Source organism: Myxocyprinus asiaticus, chromosome 50 (assembly GCF_019703515.2).
Source record: "Myxocyprinus asiaticus isolate MX2 ecotype Aquarium Trade chromosome 50, UBuf_Myxa_2, whole genome shotgun sequence".
NCBI lineage: Eukaryota > Metazoa > Chordata > Actinopteri > Cypriniformes > Catostomidae > Myxocyprinus > Myxocyprinus asiaticus.
In genome coordinates this window covers 13,334,786-13,354,763 of record NC_059393.1, presented here as the reverse complement: position 1 = coordinate 13,354,763, position 19,978 = coordinate 13,334,786, and the positions used below count along the sequence as shown (strand labels likewise).

The window sequence follows — 19,978 nt, the reverse complement described above, 5'->3', positions numbered from 1 at the left end:
TTTGAACTCTGGGTGAAATTTCCACAGAGTAGCACCAAAAGTGAGCTGTTAAGAGAGTTGTTTTAAGTTGTAAATGATTTACAGTCAAGAGAAATGTATATTTTATTAGCCACACGCCCTAACTCCAGTCCCAATCTAAACCTAACCGTGAAGTAAAAATTTAGACCGAAAATGCAACCTCCAAATCACGCTCACCAGTGTTTATGTGAATGCGGTTCCTTCCAGATTTTTATACGGGACCAGAACCTGTATCTCTGAAGTCGCTCGAGCAGTAGTACAAGAGAAAAAAGTAAACACATTTGAAATGGTGCAAAAAGTTATGGATGGCACTTGTCAGTAACTCTGCAGTATGGGGTCAATGTCAGGGTACCAGAACATTCAGCAGCAACATGTTGAGTTCCCATGTGATTAAGCTGCAATCTCAAAATGGCCAAGTATCAGCCAGTTAATTGATTTGATTATGTATTGTAATCAATTGGTCTATCAGTAGGACCAACAGAATGGAAACAACTCCACTGGACAACCTAGCATTTGCTAAACCAATAGTTAGAGTTTGGGGCGGGGCTACATTTTTGTCTAAGCAACATAAGAAAGTCGAAGTGTTTGCAAACAGACATTATTTTTATAATTCTGTTTTTATGACACTAGTGGTACTGAAATTACACAATGCAGCTTTAAGTGACAAGTAATCGATTACCTTGATCTACACACATTCAATTTAACCCCTACCAGCACAACTAACAAGAAGTTTAATTAAGTTGAAATTGTTTAATTAGCAAGTTGTCTTTTCTATAGTCTCCCTTAAGGAAATACTAAGTGACAGGGCAAAAGACTGACAATCTGACTGACAAACAGGCAGAAGGACATTTTAATGTGGAACAGGAAACCTGCAGCTCATTTTCGTTTCAAAGCAATTCAGTTCAGCTCTTTAATGTGTCTTTTAGCCTAACAGTTATACTATATTCTATACATGTAGAAGTGTGTATTGCAGACACAGTGAGCCTGCATTCATATTGTATTTTGCTCCTGTAGCTCAACTGGCAAGGTAATGTGTTAGATTCCCAGGAAACACACTTACGAATAAATGTAATCCTTAAATGCACTGTAATTATGCATTAAACGCATAAATGTTATCTAAATGCATGTTTAGGAAAGCTGATTCGCCAACATGATCACAGAGAAAATCAAGATAATGCTTCTGAAAGTTCATGTACCCTAAAATCAACCAAATTCTGCCAAATTACTGACAAGCGCCATTCGCCATCTTTGCATTAATTCAAGCAAGAATACATTTCCTTTTAGCGTTACTGATAAACCTCCAAGACACGGGTTCTGGTCCCATGGAAACCAAGACGTAATCACATTCACAAACAATGGTGACCGCTATTCTGAGGATGCATTTTTGCTCTAAAATTATCTCATGTCACTGACTGTTTGGTTTAGGGTTGGGGTTTGGCTTAGGGGTAGAGTTAATAAAATATGCATTCCTGTTGACTATATCACATCATTTACAACTAAAAATAAACTCACTTTTGGCGCCACTCTGTGGACATTTCACCCTAAAACTAGAGCTCACAAGTGCCCATACATTCAACAACACTTCCAGCTGCAGCCACTAGGGGCAGTGATTCGAATTTCAGTAAGCACAGACCGATTTCAGCTGAAGAACTTTCAAACTTCTGTCGCTAAATTCACAGCGTCTGTATATGCTCCTAAAAGTGTGTGGGCAAGTTTCACTGTGACATGACGCTGGTTTTTGTGATTGCAATGTTCCAGACATTGTCTGAATTGTGACGTGTTTTTCGCTCATAATAGCTTCGTGTTTTTGTGTTCCCTCGCAGAGACTCTTTTTATATAATCTCTCTCTCTCTCATGTCAGTGCATTTGTATTCTACACCACAAATATATGTGTAATCCCTCGTGTGTGTGTGTCCGTGTGTGTTGTCTGGAGCACATTGTGCACAGCATGTGGTGGATGTAGCAGGGCTCAGCACGGCGGAGGTTCAAAGCTTCTCCTCCTGCCACAGTATGTGTGTGTGTCCGCTTACATGTGTGTATTAGTCTTCGCTAGTCTAACACAGGGCAATATGTACTGGGTGTACGCTGGTTCAACTCGGCAGCTGTTTGCCATCCGTCGCTAGTGCACATATCCTGCTCTGTAGCAGGACACTCTGCTCCGGATGCTGAAATCTTTGTAGATATCTTGCCTGTGACTGAAACCAAAGACAGCTGCTTTGCTACATCACTGCCAAGTCAGTCAATAAATTAACAGACAGTGTTTTGTGTATTAAGGTACCTTATATGGAAACATGAAAGCGAGCTTCAAAAACCATTGATAATGCACTGATCACATTTCTTACTTCTTGGTAGAAATAGTCACAAATTGAATATATACTGTATAATATATATATATATATATATATACATATATACATACATACATACACTGACTGGCCACTTTATTAGGTACACCTGTACATTTAGTTATTCATGCGATTATCTAATCAGCAAATCATATGGCAGCAGTGCAATGTATAAAATCATGTACAGTAGATATGGGTCAGGAGCTCCAGTTAATGTTCATATCAACCATCAGAATGGTGATTTAATGTGATTTAGACCGTGGCATGTTTGTTGGTGCCAGACGGGCTGGTTTGAGTATTTCTGTAACTCCTGGGATTTTCACGCACAAGTCTCTAGGGTGTAAAGAGAATGGTGTGAAAAACAAAAAACATCCAACGAGTGACAGTTCTGTTGGTGAAAATGGCTTGTTAATGTCAGAGGTCAGAGGAGAATGGCCAGGCTGGTCCAAGCTGACAGGAAGGTGACAGTAACCCAAATAAACACGTGTTACAACAGTGCTATGCAGAAAAGCATTTCTGAATGTACAACACGTCGAACATTGAGGCGGATGGGCTACAGCAGCAGAAGACCCCTCCGGGTACCACTACTGTCAGCTAAGAACAGGACTGAGGCTGCAGTGGGCACAGGCTCACCAAAACTGGATAGTAGACGACTGGAAACACATCGCCTGGTCTGACAAATCTGGGTTTCTGCTGAGGTACACAAATGGAAGGCCCACTACAGCCTCAGTTTTCTGTTCTTGGCTGACAGAAGTGGAACCCAACGTGGTCTTCAGCTGTTGTAGCCCATCCACCTCAAGGTTCGATGTGTTGTGCATTCTGAGATGCTATTCTGCTCACTATAATTGTACAGAGGAGTTATCTGAGTTACCTTAGTCTTTCTGTCAGCTTGAACCAGTCTGGTCATTCTCCATTGATCTCTGTTGTCAAAAAGGCATTTTCGTCCACAGAACCGTCGCTTACTGGTTGTTTTTCGCACCATTCCCAATACACTCTAGAGACTGTTGTGCATGAAAATCCCAGGAGATCAGCAGTTACAGAAATACTAAAACCAGCCCGTCTGGCACCAACAATCATGCCATGGTCTAAATAACTGAGATCACATTTTTACCCCATTCTGATGGTTGAACATTAACTGAAGCTCCTGACCTGTATCTGCATGGTTTTATACATTACACTGCTGCCACACGATTGGCTGATTAGATAATCGCATGAATAAGTAGATGTACAGGTGTGCCTAATAAAGTGGCCAGTGAGTGTAAATCTATATACTGTATATACTGCATATATGTGTGTGTAAATTCATTTTCTCCTTTCAATTGCTCTTTCAGATGCCATTTTTGTGTCACCACAGCACAATGGTCACATCCAGTGTTTACAGGATCATTGATTATAATTGGAGCAATTATCTAATGACAACACATTACATCATTCTCGTCCAGTGTAGACATTGTGTAAAACTAAACTGACGAGTAATGAAAACGAAACTAAATTGAAAGGACAAATTGAATATGCAACAGCAATAACAGCTAAATTTAAAATTCTAATCTATAATAACACTGTATTATAGAGAGAAAAGGATACATCTATGCTGCCTTCCAAAAAACAACCAGATGAAATACAGGATGTTAAGCACACATTGGATTTGGATGTGACATTTTGCCTTCCTACCTTTGTATACTACGTATAAGTGAAGGTAACATTTCATAGCTTGTGTGTGTTTGTGTGTGTGTATGTGTGTGTGAGATTGCCACTGTATTAGATGCAGCTGTGATCTTTTGAACCCAGACACATTAATTGGCTTGTCCTGTACATGTGATCCAGTAGTTTAGACAGACAACATGGATCAGACATAATTTCCACTGGGCTGCCCTTTCTGGCTAATCACATGACCCCATTTACACCAAACAGGCCAATTTTTCCATTAGAACTGACTGATATACTGTAAATATATCCAGCTTCTGTATTTTCAGACAAGATAAGCTTTTAAGAAAAAAGGGAATTTTTACTAGATTGGCAGTTCCTAAAGGAAATATAATGCCTACAAGGCAGCTAAAGATTAATTTAATAGTTTTATGTTTTAGGCTTTAGTTCTGCATAAATAAAATGCTGCATCACAGTACAACATGACTTCTGTGCAGCCTTTGGAATGTAAGAAAATACCAATTAAAATTCAGTATGCAAATAATGCAATGAAGATGACAATCACAATTCAGCAGGCAAATATCAATGTCATCGTTGATTTTGAATCACAAACATTCTAAAACTATAAGTGAATGGGTGATTTTTATACTTAAAAAGTATAACATTTAAAAAAAAATGGCTAGAGACCAGTGAAATGCGATGCAAATACAATGAGATGCAAAAAAAACAAAACGTTGTGTACAGTCAGAATGCAAGAAACACATTGTGTGAAAACATCTCTGAAGTCTACCTCTGACAGATTGACACCTCTCTCCGTACCACCATCGACCAGCAGGGGGGGCTCCTTGGTTGTCAGCAGGACCAGCTCAACACCGCTAGTCATGCCATTGAAGAGATGGCAAGGAGGATAGCCGAGTTAACATCAATGCTTCAACATCTACAGATCTCTCCTAGCGCTGGTCCCACCTCCACCATCGATGTCGATCATTTCTGTCGCAATGCTCTGGATTTTGCTCTCCAACCATTGTCTTTTCCCACTGAGAACGCCAAGGTTGCTTACGTGATCACACTTCTCTCTGGCCAGGCTCGTGAGTAGGGAACGGCGGTTTGGGATGACAGACATCGGTGCTGCTCATCCTTCCACACCTTTTCGGATGAACCGTGTAAGGTGTTCGACCGTGCTGCCACGGGCTTTCTGCCGAGAGTGCTTTCAGAACTTCGTCAAGGCGACAGGTCAGTGTCTGACCACTCTATTGAATTTCGCACTCTTGCTGCATCGTGCGGATGGAACGAGCAGGCACAGTGTGACTGGTTCCTGTATGGGCTTTCCAACCGGGTTAAAGACGAGATTTATGCTCTGGACCTCCCTAAATGCCTCGATGATCTAGTTGATTTGGCCATCAGGGTGGATAATCGCCTCACCGTTCGACGAAGATATCGCAAAGCTGCTCCATCTAGGGAGGTTCCTGTCTCATCTGCCTGTTTTCCTTCATCGGCCAGTCCATCAGAATCTGTGTTGTCGGAGGAACCCATGCAGGTTGGGAGAGCCTGGCTATCCTCCTGTATCCTCCTAAAGATGTTTAGTCAATGGTTTGTGTCTGTACTGCGGACAACCGGGTCACACTGCTGCTTTCTGTCTGGTAAAAGACACAACTCACCAGTAGACAAGGGGTTACTGGTGAGCATTACCCCTCTGTATAAATCCCCTGGAAGCAAGGCGCTCTTCCCAGCCAGGTTGCAGTTAAAGGAATCCGTCCACTCCATCTTCACTCTTGTCGATTCTGGAGCTGAGGGTAATTTTCTGGGTTCTGAACTGGTTACTAAGTGGTCAATTCCACCATCACTGCTCAAGGATCCCATCTCTGTCAGAACTCTCTGTGGCATACCACTCACCATGGCTACACACGCTATGGGACCCATCACTCTTACCATCCCTGTGAACCATGTTGAAGAGATATGTTTTTTGTCATTCGGTCACCCTCAGCTCCAGTGGTCTTGGGACATCCGTGGCTGGTAACTCACAACCTTCATTTAAACTGGGCTGATAGTGTTGTCTTGGAGCCCTTTTTGCTTGTCTCAATATCTTGTCTCTGCTTTCTCCTCAGTTTCATCTTGTTCTGTGTCTCAGGAGTCATCGGCAGATCTCACTGGGGTACCCGAGGTCTACCGTGATCTGAGGGCAGTGTTCAGCAAGTCCTGAGCTGCTTCTCTACCTACGCACCGTCCGTACAACTGTGCGATTGATCTGCTGCCTGGCACTTCTCCGCCTCGAGGTCATCTCTGTTCGCTCTCTGCTCTGGAGAGGGAGGCCATGGAGAATTATAACAACGATTCTCTGGCAGCAGGTATAATTCGTCCCTCTTCCACTCCGACCGGGGTGGGGTTCTTCTTCGTTGTTAATAAGGATGGCTCCTTAAGACCCTGAATAGTTTATTGGGGGCTGAACGACATCACAGTGAAGAATCGTTATCCTTTACCCATTATCCTTGATGTCGTCGGCCTTCAAACTCTTGAAAGGGGCCACCATTTTCACGAAGTTGGATTTACGCAATGCTTACCTCTTGGTCCGGATAAGAGAGGGTGACGAATAGAAGATGGCCCTTAACACGCCCACCGGGCACTTCGAATATCTCGTTATGCCTTTCCAACGCCCTGGTCGTCTTCCAAGCACTCGTCAATTATGTGCTCCGGGACATGGTCAATCAGTTAGTTTTTGTTTATCATGACGACATTTTGAGTGCTTCAGCGACTGCTGGAGGATTATTTGTTCGTCAAGGCGGAGAAGTGCGAGTTTCACGCACAATAGGTTTCGCTCCTGGAGTTCATCCTCTTGCTGATGGAATCTGAATGGACTCCGCTAAGGTTAAAGCTGTTGTCAACTGGCCAACTCCAGATTCTTACAAGGCAGTCTAGCAGTTTCTGGGGTTTGCCCATTTCTACCGGCGATAAATTCTGAACTTCAGTCAAGTCGCTGCACCTCTGATGAGTTTGACCTCCACCAAGACATGTTTTGTTTGGTCTTTGCAGGCTCAGTCTGCGTTTCAAAAACTTTAAAGCTGCTTCATTTCAGCTCCCATTCTGATTAATCCTGATTTGTCTCGCCAGTTTGTGGTGGAGGTTGACGCGTCAGAGGTCAGAGTTGGGGCTATTTTGTCTCAGAAGTCTATATTGGACGAGAGGCTGCATCCCAGCACATTCTTTTCTCCTCGCTTGACTCCAGCGGAACGGAATTATGATATCGGCAACAGAGAGTTGCTGGCTGTCAGGTTGGCCTTGGGCGAGTGGGGTCACTGGTTGGAGGGGTCGGGGGTTCCTTTATTGATCTGGACTGATCACAAGAACTTAGAATACATTTGTACTGGCAAAAGCCTACATTCTCGACAGGCATGTTGGGCACTTTCTTTTGGCAGATTTAGATTTTTCCATCTTGTATCGCCCCAGTTCTAAGAACGGCAAGCTTGACGCATCGTCCCGGACCATCTTGACTTCTCCAGATACCGTTCTTTCATCTAATGTGATGGTAGCAGCGGTGTCTTGGGAAGTTGAGTCTAAAGTTCGCTCAGCCTTACGTAACATTCCTATTCCGATGGAGTGTCCAGCGAATCTGTTATTTGTTCCTGAATCGGTCCAGACAAAAGTCCTCCAGTGAGGTCATTCGTCTAATCTCGCCTGTCACCCAGGGGCTGCTCGCACTCGGGCGTTAGCTAAGCAGCGGTTCTGGTGGCCCACACTGGCGCAGGATGTTCATCAGTTTGTTGTGGCTTGTCTGGTGTGCGCTTGTGGTAAGACTTCCAGTCGGCCCCCTGAGGGGCTCTCCTTCGGCCGCTGCCAGTCCCTTTGAGATCCTGGTCCCACATTGCCTTGGATTTTGTTACCGGTTTACCCCCGTCCAATGGCAATACAGTCCTTTTGACTGTGGTGGACCGGCTCTCGAAGGCGGCCCATTTTATTCCCTTCCCCAAATTACCTTCTGCGGGGGAGACAGCAGCTACTGTCATTGATCACATCTTTCACATTCATGGCCTCCCGACGGACATGGTTTCTGACAGGGGACCCCAGTTTGTCTCTAAGTTTGGACAGAATTCTTTAGGCAACTGGGTGCGACTAAGTTTGTCCTCCGAGTTTCACCCAGAACAATGGGCAAGCCAAGCGAACCAAGATTTGGAGAGGGCCCTGCGCTGTGTGGCCTCCCGGAAGCCGTCGACTTGGAGTTCCAAACTTACCTGGGTTGAGTATGCACATAATTCCTTGCCGTTGTCGTCTACGGGAATGTCGCCCTTCCAGTGCTGTTTAGGCTACCAGCCTCCTCTGTTCCTCTCCCAAGAACCTGATGCTATTGTTCCGTCTGCGCATGCCTTTCTCCAGAGATGCCGTAGCACCTGGAGGATCACCAGAGAAGCCCTTTTGCAGACTGCCGATCGGAACAAAGCGTCGGCAGACCGTCACCGTTCTAAGCCAGTTTATGTTTGTGAGAAGGTCTGGTTAACTTCTCAAGACCTGCCGCTTAGGCTGCCCTCACATAAACTGGGATCAAAATGTACTGTCATGATCCGGTGGGTCTGCCTTTCTTTTCCTGTGTGTCTGCGTGAGGTTGTTTCCCTTTTGTGTTTTCCTTCTGCTGCGTGAAAGGTGCGATTAACGTTTCTATGGGAACGTTCATTTGCGCCGTTCACAAGCTGATTATTGCCACCTGCAGCTTGTTAACTCTGTCTATTTATACCCTCTTGTTTCTAGTGCCAGATTGTTCACTTGTGTAGCATCACAGTCTCACCAGTCAATCGGTCTTGTCCTGTTTTGCTCTTTGTTTGTCTTCTGCCAGTTTGTTCAAGTTTGCTGCTATCGGTTGGATTATTGCTCAGAGACTGTTTGATTTACTCAACTTTGGAAATCTTACACTGTAAATCGCTGTCATCTATTCATCACCCGGGTGTCCCAAGTTGGTCATCACTGTCTTCTTCCTCACCTCTGCCACACTGTCTCCAGTCACCTGCAACCTGAGCCTACTGGAGCCTATTTTTCTACTGTGTTTTCAATAAACTGTTATTTGTTTCTCTGCATCCCTGGGTCCTCCACTCATTTCATGACACTTCTAAAGCCACTTTTTGTATGGTCTTATTAACGTTTTACTCGTCTGCCACATTCACATTTCTTTGAATTATCTGATATTATTATATTAGCATTTTATTATAAATGAATATTACTACATTCATTATGTTACAATTATTTTTATTTTTGTTATATATTGAATTATCTTTATTTTGGGGCTTTTCCACCAAATATTGATTATTTGTGATTAATTTGATTATTTAGCATATCATGTAATTAATTCCATTAAAAAGTTAAATGAATTAGATTTTTTTTCAAATGTAATTTTTAATTAGATTGACAGCCCTAATAAAAATAGAATGTTTGAGTAATATCAATACGTTTGCCTTGCAAACACTGTAATTATAGGAGAAATACATTTATTAATTTATTAATATAAAAATAATATAAAATTAATTACAAATATTCCCTCCAGTTCTGCTGTTTTTGCCATTTTAGTGACAATAAAAGTAGCCAAACTATAGGGAAAAAGAGAAGGTAAAAAGATAGGGACACAACACAGATTCAAACCTTTGACACACTTGAGCACCAAGGCATAACGTGTCTGGAACGTGTGCCAACAGGTTATGGCTCCAACTGCTTCAGTTGTGTTTTAATACTAATTGATCAGAACACAATTTTAAAAAGACAAGGGAACATGCAATAATACGAACACAACAAAGGTATAGGCGAAACATGAAAAAATTAACAGAAACTCCTGTGCATTTCCTGTCAGGCAAGCAGTTTCATTTCAGTTTGTTACCTCATACATCATATTTAGTGATTTGAAAATGCCATTGCTTTCCAATTGTTTCCCATGATCTTTTTCCAATTTAAAATGTTCAAAGTTAACGCAATTTGTTCTACGTTAAAACAAAGTCCCTTTGAGGCAAGTCAGGTCACTCAGGCCATGTTCGTAATTTCCAATCCTATCCACTTGAATAGGGAAAACCGAAATCTCCAAAATGGTTGGTCAAGATCATAATCGAATAACATATTTTAAATCAGCAATAAAATCTGGCAACAACTGATCCAGCTAATGCAGATGCACATTCTCGAGTAAACAGACAATTCTAAATGTAAAATATAGCGAAGTAAACCTAAAACCTGCTTAAAAACAGTCATTATTTTTGCTTTCATGTTTGGAGATGCTATTAGAAGAAATTACACACTTTACCTTTTACAATACTGGGGAACTCCTGTGGAGTAAATGTGATACTGGATATAATCCTTAACCAGATGGAAAGTTTCTTAAAACATGGATGAATGTTCATTGCACTACTAATAAAACTGCTGACATCTAATGAAGTTAGGTATTGAGACATTCATATTGTATTTTTACAGCAGTGACATTATTTTAATCAATCACAGGCCACAAAAAGAGCTGAATCATAAATACTTTCATTACAGTTCCTCTTCTTTCAAGTGAGACATTAAAGTGGCATTATACGAAAGCCACAAACGCTGTTAGCGACAGTGATGTTGACGGCTCTTCTTGAATCCGAGACTGAATTACAAGTTACCTGGTAAGTTTCCTGACAGATTGGGAGAAATTGCAGTTGCGTTATCTGCTAAACAAAACCAGAGCAATGATTCATAGACCACCAGAGCAATTATAGGTGAAGAAAACTGAACAGAATGCAATTACATCAAATTGAATTTCGAATCGAATAAAAACACAGATTTAGTTAATTAGTTAACAAGTATATTGAGAATGGGAAATGTCAGTAAAGGAATACTACAACAAACAAAGAAATATGTGTAAAACATCATTATATTAATACATCCCAATTGCTCTCATTTATATATGGGAGATAATAACTCAATTGATTCTCCAAGCAGAAAAGAGATTAAATGGAAAGCAAATGGAGACTTTTTTTCCTGTTTCTCAGATTTATGTCTCCTGATTTCATTAATATCTGTCAAAACAATCCTAAAAAAAACAACAACAAAAAAAAAAAAAAAAAAAACACACACACACACACATATAGCATCTTTATTGCACTGCAGTGGCATTGCAGTGTCTTTTTTTACTATTTGATTTATTTTTGGTTTGGAAAAATCTGTTATTTTTCCATCATAGCATGGCAACAATTTTAAAGCTCTTAAAACAGGAGCAATCCTCAACATTTTGGAATTCCCAGATTTCAGTTTTTTAGGTATTTACAGTTGCGCCACCTGCTCTGTACTATTTTTGGGAGTACCATAAAGCGGCAGATACTCTGACAATGGTGATTACTGCTTTTGGAAAAGGTCATGAGGCATCAGTGTATTACTCCCTGTTAATTCAAAGTCTTGGGAACGGAGCTTTAACTTCTATCAAGAGATTATGGAAGAAAGATCTAAACTTGGTATTGGAGGAGGGAGTGTGAGCTAGGATTCTAAAAAATGTCAAGTCTGTAGCTAGAGATGCAAGGGTGCACCTTATGCAATTTAAGATTTTACATAGAGTCTATTGGACCCCCTCTAGATTGTATAGGCTTGGTCTTAAAGGCACACCCACCTGATGGCGATGCCAATCAGAAGATGGAGACACAACCCATATTTTTTGGTGGTGTGTTAAGATCCAAGAATTTTGGTTGAAGGTTCAGTGTTGTATGTGTGACGTTTTGGGCACTCGGATTTAGTTTTGCCCCAGACTCTGTGTTTGTATAAATATATATATATTATTTATTTATTTATTTTTATTTTTTTGCTTGTTTCTTTGTTTTGTTTTTTTTGTGTATAGACTCATGCGTGACCACAGGAATGTTTGTCGAGGGTCAGGGCGAGTTTGGGAGGGGTAATAGTGGGGGTTAAATGTTATTCTATGCATATATGTTTTGCTTTTCTTTATTTACTGTATGAATCAATAAAAAATGTTAATCACAAAAAAACAGGAGCAATACATTAGTACATCTGCCAGTGCATTTTTTTCCTTCATTAAAACCATCCGGTCTCTTTATTTTGTCAATCTCTCTGTCTCATCCCCTCCCTCATTCTTTCACTCACACAGCACTCACACATTTAGCTTACAGAGGAGTAATCATGTTCAAATGTGTCTTATCCCCCTCCCCCACCCCACCCTGGTTTTTCCATTCTCTCCTCCTTTACTTACAGTATATCCTTATTTTCTCTCTTTTTCCTCTATTTTTCTTTCTCTGGCATCATCTTTTTGTCATACTGTCTCCTGCTGTCTTTTATACTGTCTCTCATTCTGTGATTTCTATTCCTCTTCATCTTCTCTATAGTCCTTTATTTCCCCCTCCTCTTCTTTTTACTGCAGTTTCAATCACATCTCTCTGTCTTTCTCTCTTCTTGTTCTTCTTTGCTGCTGATCTGTCCTCCTGTTCTCTCTTTCTATGTCTTTCTCACTGTAGACACGAGGGCAATTGGTGAAAGTAATGTTCTTGAGAAGAGCAGAGAGAGACTCTGTATAAATCAGATGGATCAGTTGGGGTGTGTGTGTGTGTGGGGTGGGGGTGGGGGGGTTACAGCAAAAAGTAGTAGTGCATTAATCCCTCCCCCATCTCGCTTCTTCTCTCTTTCTTTTGCTCCATCGCTCCATTCTTGCCTTCTACACTGCACACATGAGAAACGGTGACCATGAAGGCATATACTCATTACAGGCCAGATCATGTCCCTGCTGTGTAAAACACACACACATACACACACACAAAACTCAATAAATAGCGCAAAACAGACACACAACACAACTGCTCTGTTATGACAAAACAAGCAATTAACATCTTGGTCTAGGTGTAATTAATTAATATGAAAATGGTGCATCTTTAAAATTCCACAAATGTTCTGAAATTTGTACAATGGTGTCTTGTAAATGATACAACACAGATAGAAGAGTTGGACACCGGTAAATTCACAACAACGACTCAAAGGGACACCACTTTAACTGAAGAGGACAGTGTAGAATTGACAGAAAGCTTGCTTAAATGTGCTCTATAAATAAAAGCTGACTTGACTATTGAATAGTTAGTGGAAATTGACAGGAAGTTTTTGGATGAGACAGAGGGAATTGGATCACGACACATTGTAGGCCAGACTCAAACCTGCATTTCCCGCATTAGCACCATGGCTCAATATCTCAGAAGCATGTGTGCCAATCGCTGCACCACAGCACCGACCTGAACTACATTGTTAAATGTTTTGCTTTATTGGATAAATAAAATCTATTGAAAGAAGTAGGAATGTGACCGGGACACATTGCAGACTGGATTCAAACCTACACCTCCCACATGAGCACCCTGGCTCAATATCTCAGGAGTATGCACACTAAACAGTTCACCACAGTTTCAACTTGAACTATGTTTAAAAAAGTTTTTCACTTAACTGGATAGCTAGGGGAGACTGACAGAGGAGGAATGTAATCAGGACATGTTGCAGGCTGGATTCAAACCTGCATCTCCCTGGTTAGCACCCTGGCTTAACCATGTGCACTAAGCACTGTACCACAGCACTGACCTGAACTATTATTAAAAAAAAATTTTTTATTGGATAGATAGTGGACTTTGACAGAAGAGGAATGTAACTGAGATGTATCACAGGCCAGATTCGAACCTGCATATCTCACAGGAGCACCATGGCTTAATATCTCAGGGGCATGTGTGCGAATCGCTGCACCACAGCTCTGATACTGAACAAGGTCTTTAACATGACTGAATACTGTCTAATCCACTGTCTCAATCACTTTTGTTAGCTAGAAGTCTAATTCGCCATCACAAATGAGCTCTGCAAACTATTTCATGCCAATCAACATTAAATCATTCATTAAAGAGAGATAAAAAAAGAACATGCAGTTCTCCATCTAATCTCTAAAGAGACAAATGTGACTGTAAATGCATGAAAATAAAGGGGAAGGCAGTTGAAACAAGTCTCAGACCACATAGCAGGTCTAACAGACAAAATACAGCCTCTTGGGTTATATGCTCTCCACAAGCACTGAATCTCTGTTCCCTCTTATTATTTACATGTCTGTGCTCACGCCCTGCTCTCTCTATCTTTGTTTCTCTCTATTGCCGTATCCATCCACATCTCTATCTCTCCCTCTCTCGCATTCCTCCCTTCTCTTTCCACTTTTCATCTCCTCCAACCCCTATTGTAATACTGATGACGTGTCCCCGGGTTAACAAAACACCCTGTAACATGAAATCAAGCACAATCTCTCTCTTTTTAAACACAGACGGGCTTTCATGTGAGGTGGGTGTTTACTGGAGCATACGGCAGATGTGGCAATCTGAGGGTTGATCGGACTCACCATGATGTAGTGCCTCTGCATCTCAGTCTTCTCGCTGGCCAGTTTCTCACACTCCAGTTTGAGACTGCGAAAAACAAAGAAGAAATGTCACAAAGAAATTTGCGATTGCATTTGTCCATTTCAGTTATGTATATGAACCATAAGTTATGATGTTTTGCACTAAACCATTTTATTTGCGTGAGCACTTCATAGTAGTTAGTCATTAGATAACAGATAATAGAATTATAAGTTTGATAACAGAGTTAGGTACATTTGTAAGTTTTTCCTTGGCACTCTCGCCTTTGTATTGAGCATTAGAGTTTTGTTTTTTGAGACACTATTTCAGAAACAAAGTTGCTTTGGAACAATATGTATTGAAAGACGCTATGCATATGAAATGAAATTGAAATTTGAACAAAAATTTGTGCTGACAAAAGTGGTTTAAACATGCTTAATGAGTATTCTTATTTACTGTGGTGGTAGCAAACCTCAAAACTCAAGGGGGCGATAGAGTTATCTTCAAAAGTCTGTGCCATTAAACTGGATGTGTTATTATTCAGGTTAGTTGTAATAAATATATCGATTTTACCTTACTTGCTCAGCAATATTCTTTAAACTGTTGCTCCCTCATGACAGTAGTTGACTTGACAGAAAAAACTCACCATAGATACGGACAGTTCACACTAATGTCCAAAATATCATGTTGACTTCACAGACAGTTATATGCAGCAAAAAAGTGAACGAAGTCATTAATTTTCACTGAGAGCTTGCCATTTGAGGTGACATGAGGGACAGCGATCGTTTGCGATACAACATCATTGAAGTTCAACTTAACACAAACGTACAGCAACATGATGCATCAACTACCAGTGGGAGTGCAGACAGTGGAGCTCATGTGACCTGCCTGATTATACGTTTACATTGATTTATTTAGCAAATGCTTTTATCCAAAGCTGATACAGTTGAGTTGGAACGCCTACAAGCAACCAACAGTAGAGCGACATGCTGACCTCCAGTGGTTTAATGTGAATGCATCTTTCAGCAGATAACACATTACATTGTTTAGATCATATTGCTTTATGCAATAAATTAACAGTAATTCAACATACATCCAGCTAGTTATTAGCCTGTGGGCAGAGAATCATAATAATCCAAAGCTTTTCACATGCTGAGATGAGTAAATCAGCACATACAAGCTCACCTGTGGTACTGAGCCTGAAGGAACTGGAACTCCTCTTTAATACGGTCCAGAGTCTCCAGCACTGTGAACTTAAATGACTGTCCAGACTGCAGAGGTACCTGATGAATCAATGGAGAACGGGGTGAGGGCTGGGTTATTAACCTGTAAACAACCATATCTCAAAAATATAACCCATTTTGAGGCTGTAGAGAAGGAAGTTGTTCAAATACTCTTGGGTCATTCTCTTGTGAGACCCTTACCCCATCCTCACCCTTAACCTTACCCTTTGATAGCCACAAATACGTTCTTGCAAGAGTTTTCCCAGAACGAGTGTTTCCATCTAAATGTCACCATTGCCCAGTTGGTAACTAAATGGTCACAATCGTTCAACTACACCAAATCCTTAACTTGAATCTCAAAAATATATAATCTTTGGCTGATTAAATTTTTTTTACAGCTACCAATATTTGTGTAGAGCTCTAAGCTCTGTTTAACATTTTAGCATATTTAATAACCTCATGGAATGGCTTGATAAGTGCAGTTTTCTTTCCTGTTGAAATAGGAAGTTTGGGCTGGACATATCAAAGGGCTTGTCCCTTTTATTTATAAAAAATAGCCAATAGCCTTTAGTTTATGTCACCGCCATGAACCATGATTTGCTTCTTGATATTGATAGCCAAAAGTTCAAGTGGGAGGTGCATTTTCATTCTACAGAGGATTTTATTGGAAAAAGTTTGGATATGCCCATTATTGCAAGGTGAGTCATCAATACTTTTGGTCCGTTTTCCCAGAAGAGATAGTCTGTACATTTTAAATGCGTGTATCTGCTAAAATATTATTTTGTCAACTTTTAGGAGTACAGCTATCATATCGATGGCCTCAAAGATGACAGATATGGACTAAAAGCCACAAAACTACAATTTTGATTTTATTTTCCTCCAAAATCTCTGCAGAAAATGTACATAAAAGTGCAGATTCCAGGGCCTAGCTACAAGTAACATTTCAAGTGAGACCTACACACTCTAAGCTGATCGTACAGTACCCTTATGTATCTCCCCTCCACATTAAGAACCAAAGACCTTTCCATAGCTATTTTTAAACATGTTTCCCAGCTGCTTCATAAAATGGCTGCCTTTGTCCTGCTCTCCTACGGGCTTTCCATCATCCCAGGTTCTCTCTCTGAAGCACAAAGTCCGGCAATCGGCTGAAGATTGGCAGTTTCAGTAGGAGCTTAATTAGTCTAGACAAGTGAAATTCAATTAAATTCCAATTAGGCTAACGGTGGAGGTCAGACACTCTGTGAGCTTTCGAGTAATTAAGTTGCAGGCGCGCAGCTGAATGGATGAGTTCAGTACACAATGTGTTTGAATGGGGAGGGGAATGTCATCATATCCCTGCTGACCCTCATTCATTCAAACATGCATGCATGTCCGTGTGTGTAGAGTAACTACCCTGAACACTGTGTAAACCACACAAGACTCATTAGAGCGCAAAAGATCAGGGCAGGGTTTCCACATCAACACGGCGATACAATTTCACTATATCACGAGGAATCAAACATTACAGGATACTTTGGACCAAAAATCTCTCATATTGTTGTAACCATGGGAGAATTGCAAGGATAGTACTAGATGTTCGCTTTCCCGCATGCCGTTCCGTCTCGTGCATGGTCGAATGTTCAGCCTTTCAAAGTATAATATTTTGGTCACGAGCCTGTACGGACACATTCAAATAAGACTGTTTTGTGATACTCTTTTAGCACAGTTAAGTATGCACCAGCGACGTGCAGATGCAAACTGTCCATGTGTCTAGACAAACTAGGCTGCACGCAAACAGACTGTACGTAATGTGCTGATGACGGAACTTGTGTCAAACGCACTGGCACATGGAAAACCGAAATAAACTTTGGCCTTTAGATTTAAGGATTTGTTATGAACAGTATGAACAACAATAATAGTGATGCTTATCTTAATAATAACTGATGATGTTTATTGATGGTATAAAACATATACACTTTGTTTTAATTCTGGATAAAAAAATGTCTTTATAAAATTTTCACCCTGACGGACAGAGGGTAATTCAGACTGTATGAAATGAAGGGGGGTCCATATGTGCTCGTGAACAAAATATGCAAACACACTCACAGATGCAAACGCATGTGTACACGTACAAACACGCAAACACACAGAACCTGGGTTACGGTGTCTGTTTAGACACTGTGTGTCAGACAGGAGGAGGGGAATCCTGAAATACAAAACTGATCCAGTTAATCTGGGGCGAAGCGGGACGAGGCCTGGTGGAAACACACACAGCGAGCCATGTGGGACAGAGCCTAGTCAATCACAATTTAGAAGAGCTGCAGCAAGCTAGCCTAGAATTACTGGAGATTATCTTCTGAGAGAGGTCAAGGGGGGAGCAGGTGACAGAGAGAGAGAGACAACCAGATCCCATAACAATGGTGAGAAATGAAAACCCTCCCAATCGCCAGCTCTGATCATCTATCACTGCTGGAGTTGCTATTTTAGACACAGTGGGGGGAATTCACTAAGATTTAATCATGCCCGCTGATTGCACATACTGTGTTTTATCACCCAGTTCACTAAAGCAAAGTTTCTTAGCCTTCAGGCTGCCAGAGAAGCAAATTCACAGAACCTTTTTAAGAACTGTAAGTTACTTATGGTATATTTAGAAAACAACTTTTTACCACAATTTTTAAAGCTCCTATTCTAGGCCAGGGCTGTTCAACTACTTTCTTGCGGGGGCCAGATTATCCAGATGAAAACTTGGTGGGGGCCAAATGTTTTTCCGTATTTATCTTAGCTAACATTTTCATTGCAAGTAACGTGTTACTTAAAAAAACGCCCTAAATACTGTGCATTTATTCATATTAATATAGTCACAGGGTATACTGTATATTGAATTATACATTTTTAAGGTCTGGCCATAAATTTCTTCATAAAATCTGGCTGAAGAACAAACATGACTTATACTCTTAACTAACAAATAATTTTTTATCAACTTCACTTTGAAAAAACAAAAAAACTAAACATAATAACCATTTTTAACATTTTAGGGCTATTCTTCACAAATTATGTAAACCAAGGAGAAACATTTAAACCTGCTAAATCCCTCTCACAATATCAACCCACATATGAAAACAATGGTCATATAAAAATGTCATGTTTACTTAAGAATGCATTTAAATTTGATTATCTTTTTGGAGAGAGAAAAAAAAAAAAGATAAAATGTATATTCTTCCATTTTCTCTATAAAGTATCATCGTATTCATTGAGGAAAAAATTAGTCCTGCAAATATTGTGAATTTGCACACAATAGCCAGTGCAGGAGCCAGATTTTTGTGCAGATAATCAATGGCAAAAGAAAAAAATGAGTTGATGCTGTTTGTGATTGAGAGGGCTGACTCACAGCTGTATAGAACCAAATTTAATCAGGATATTTCCATGTTCAGTTTCACGTTATAATTTTTTTCCAAGCCCTACAGACCCTGAACAGATGAGACACGATCGTTAAACACTTCAAGAATAGCGAATAAAATCAAACTTTTCAGCACATTTTCTTTGAACATTCAGTTTTCATAATCGACTGCTTTTGTTGCCTAATGTGCATATGTGCTGACAACATTTCTGTCACAACTGCAGTGATAATTTTTTACATCTGTAGATTTGACCGCACCCACACAACCAAGCAATTTTATATAAATACATTTGATTGAAAAAGACGCTATAAAATGGTCGCCTAAACAGTGTGATCTATGTTTAGCAAAGCAGTGTAACTAAACTATCCGTTCCGCACAGCTGATGACGGCTGAATGCTGTTGCACATGCCAATGAGCGTTGTTAAACTCACCACTGATTGCTGAGGCTCACGCATATTAACACTGAGTTTTGCATAAAGAGTGCTCTGGTATTTCAGATTGCGAGACAATTTGATCAAAAATCAGTTTGGCCAGACAAAGATGATTGGCGGTGGACCGCCAGTTGACTAGCCCTGTTCTAGGCGCTTCTTTTTGCGCTTCTGCTCTACATTGGCCACAAAGGTAGATTCAATGTAAGCCAGCTGCCGTAAAAGTGTCACTGACTGCTGGTAAGGTATGCTTGCAATTATTTGTGCGAAGCAAAGACCAATACAAGTTGTATATAACCGCAGAGATTGGCTGCGTGCTTTCAACTATAAGGGACTGTTCACACGGACACGTTCTTGCTAGTGATGGGAAGAACGGATCATTTTACTGACTTGGATCTTTGAGTCTTGTTCAGCAAAATGAACAAGTCTTTAAGTCATTTCAGTCATTTCGTTCATTTGAACAGAATTAAATTAAAATGTTACATTTTCAATAGCCAAATGCTCCCCAACACGTCTACTTACGCAAACTTTATTTACAGTCCCAATAAGAAAAAATTGATAATGCAGCAAAGGACAAATTTTGAGAAACAGAAATGATTAGTTCACCTCTGG

At 40.6% G+C, this 19,978-nt stretch overlaps 2 protein-coding genes across 6 annotated transcripts in view; both read right to left on the bottom strand.

Moving 5' to 3' along the window:
* Positions 1–19,978, bottom strand: part of LOC127439298 (C2 calcium-dependent domain-containing protein 4C-like) — a 416,605-nt gene that overhangs the window by 147,050 nt on the left and 249,577 nt on the right. The gene's annotated exons all lie outside the window — the stretch shown is intronic.
* LOC127439284 (transducin-like enhancer protein 4) overlaps positions 1–19,978 on the bottom strand; it is a 70,420-nt gene that overhangs the window by 42,988 nt on the left and 7,454 nt on the right. For all 5 annotated transcript variants that reach the window (XM_051695514.1, XM_051695515.1, XM_051695517.1 and 2 more), the window contains exons 2-3: positions 15,524–15,621; positions 14,344–14,407 (exon numbers count right to left, since the gene is read on the bottom strand). In XM_051695514.1, the coding sequence (XP_051551474.1) occupies positions 14,344–14,407; positions 15,524–15,621 (162 nt within the window). The remainder of the gene's footprint in view (positions 1–14,343; positions 14,408–15,523; positions 15,622–19,978) is intronic.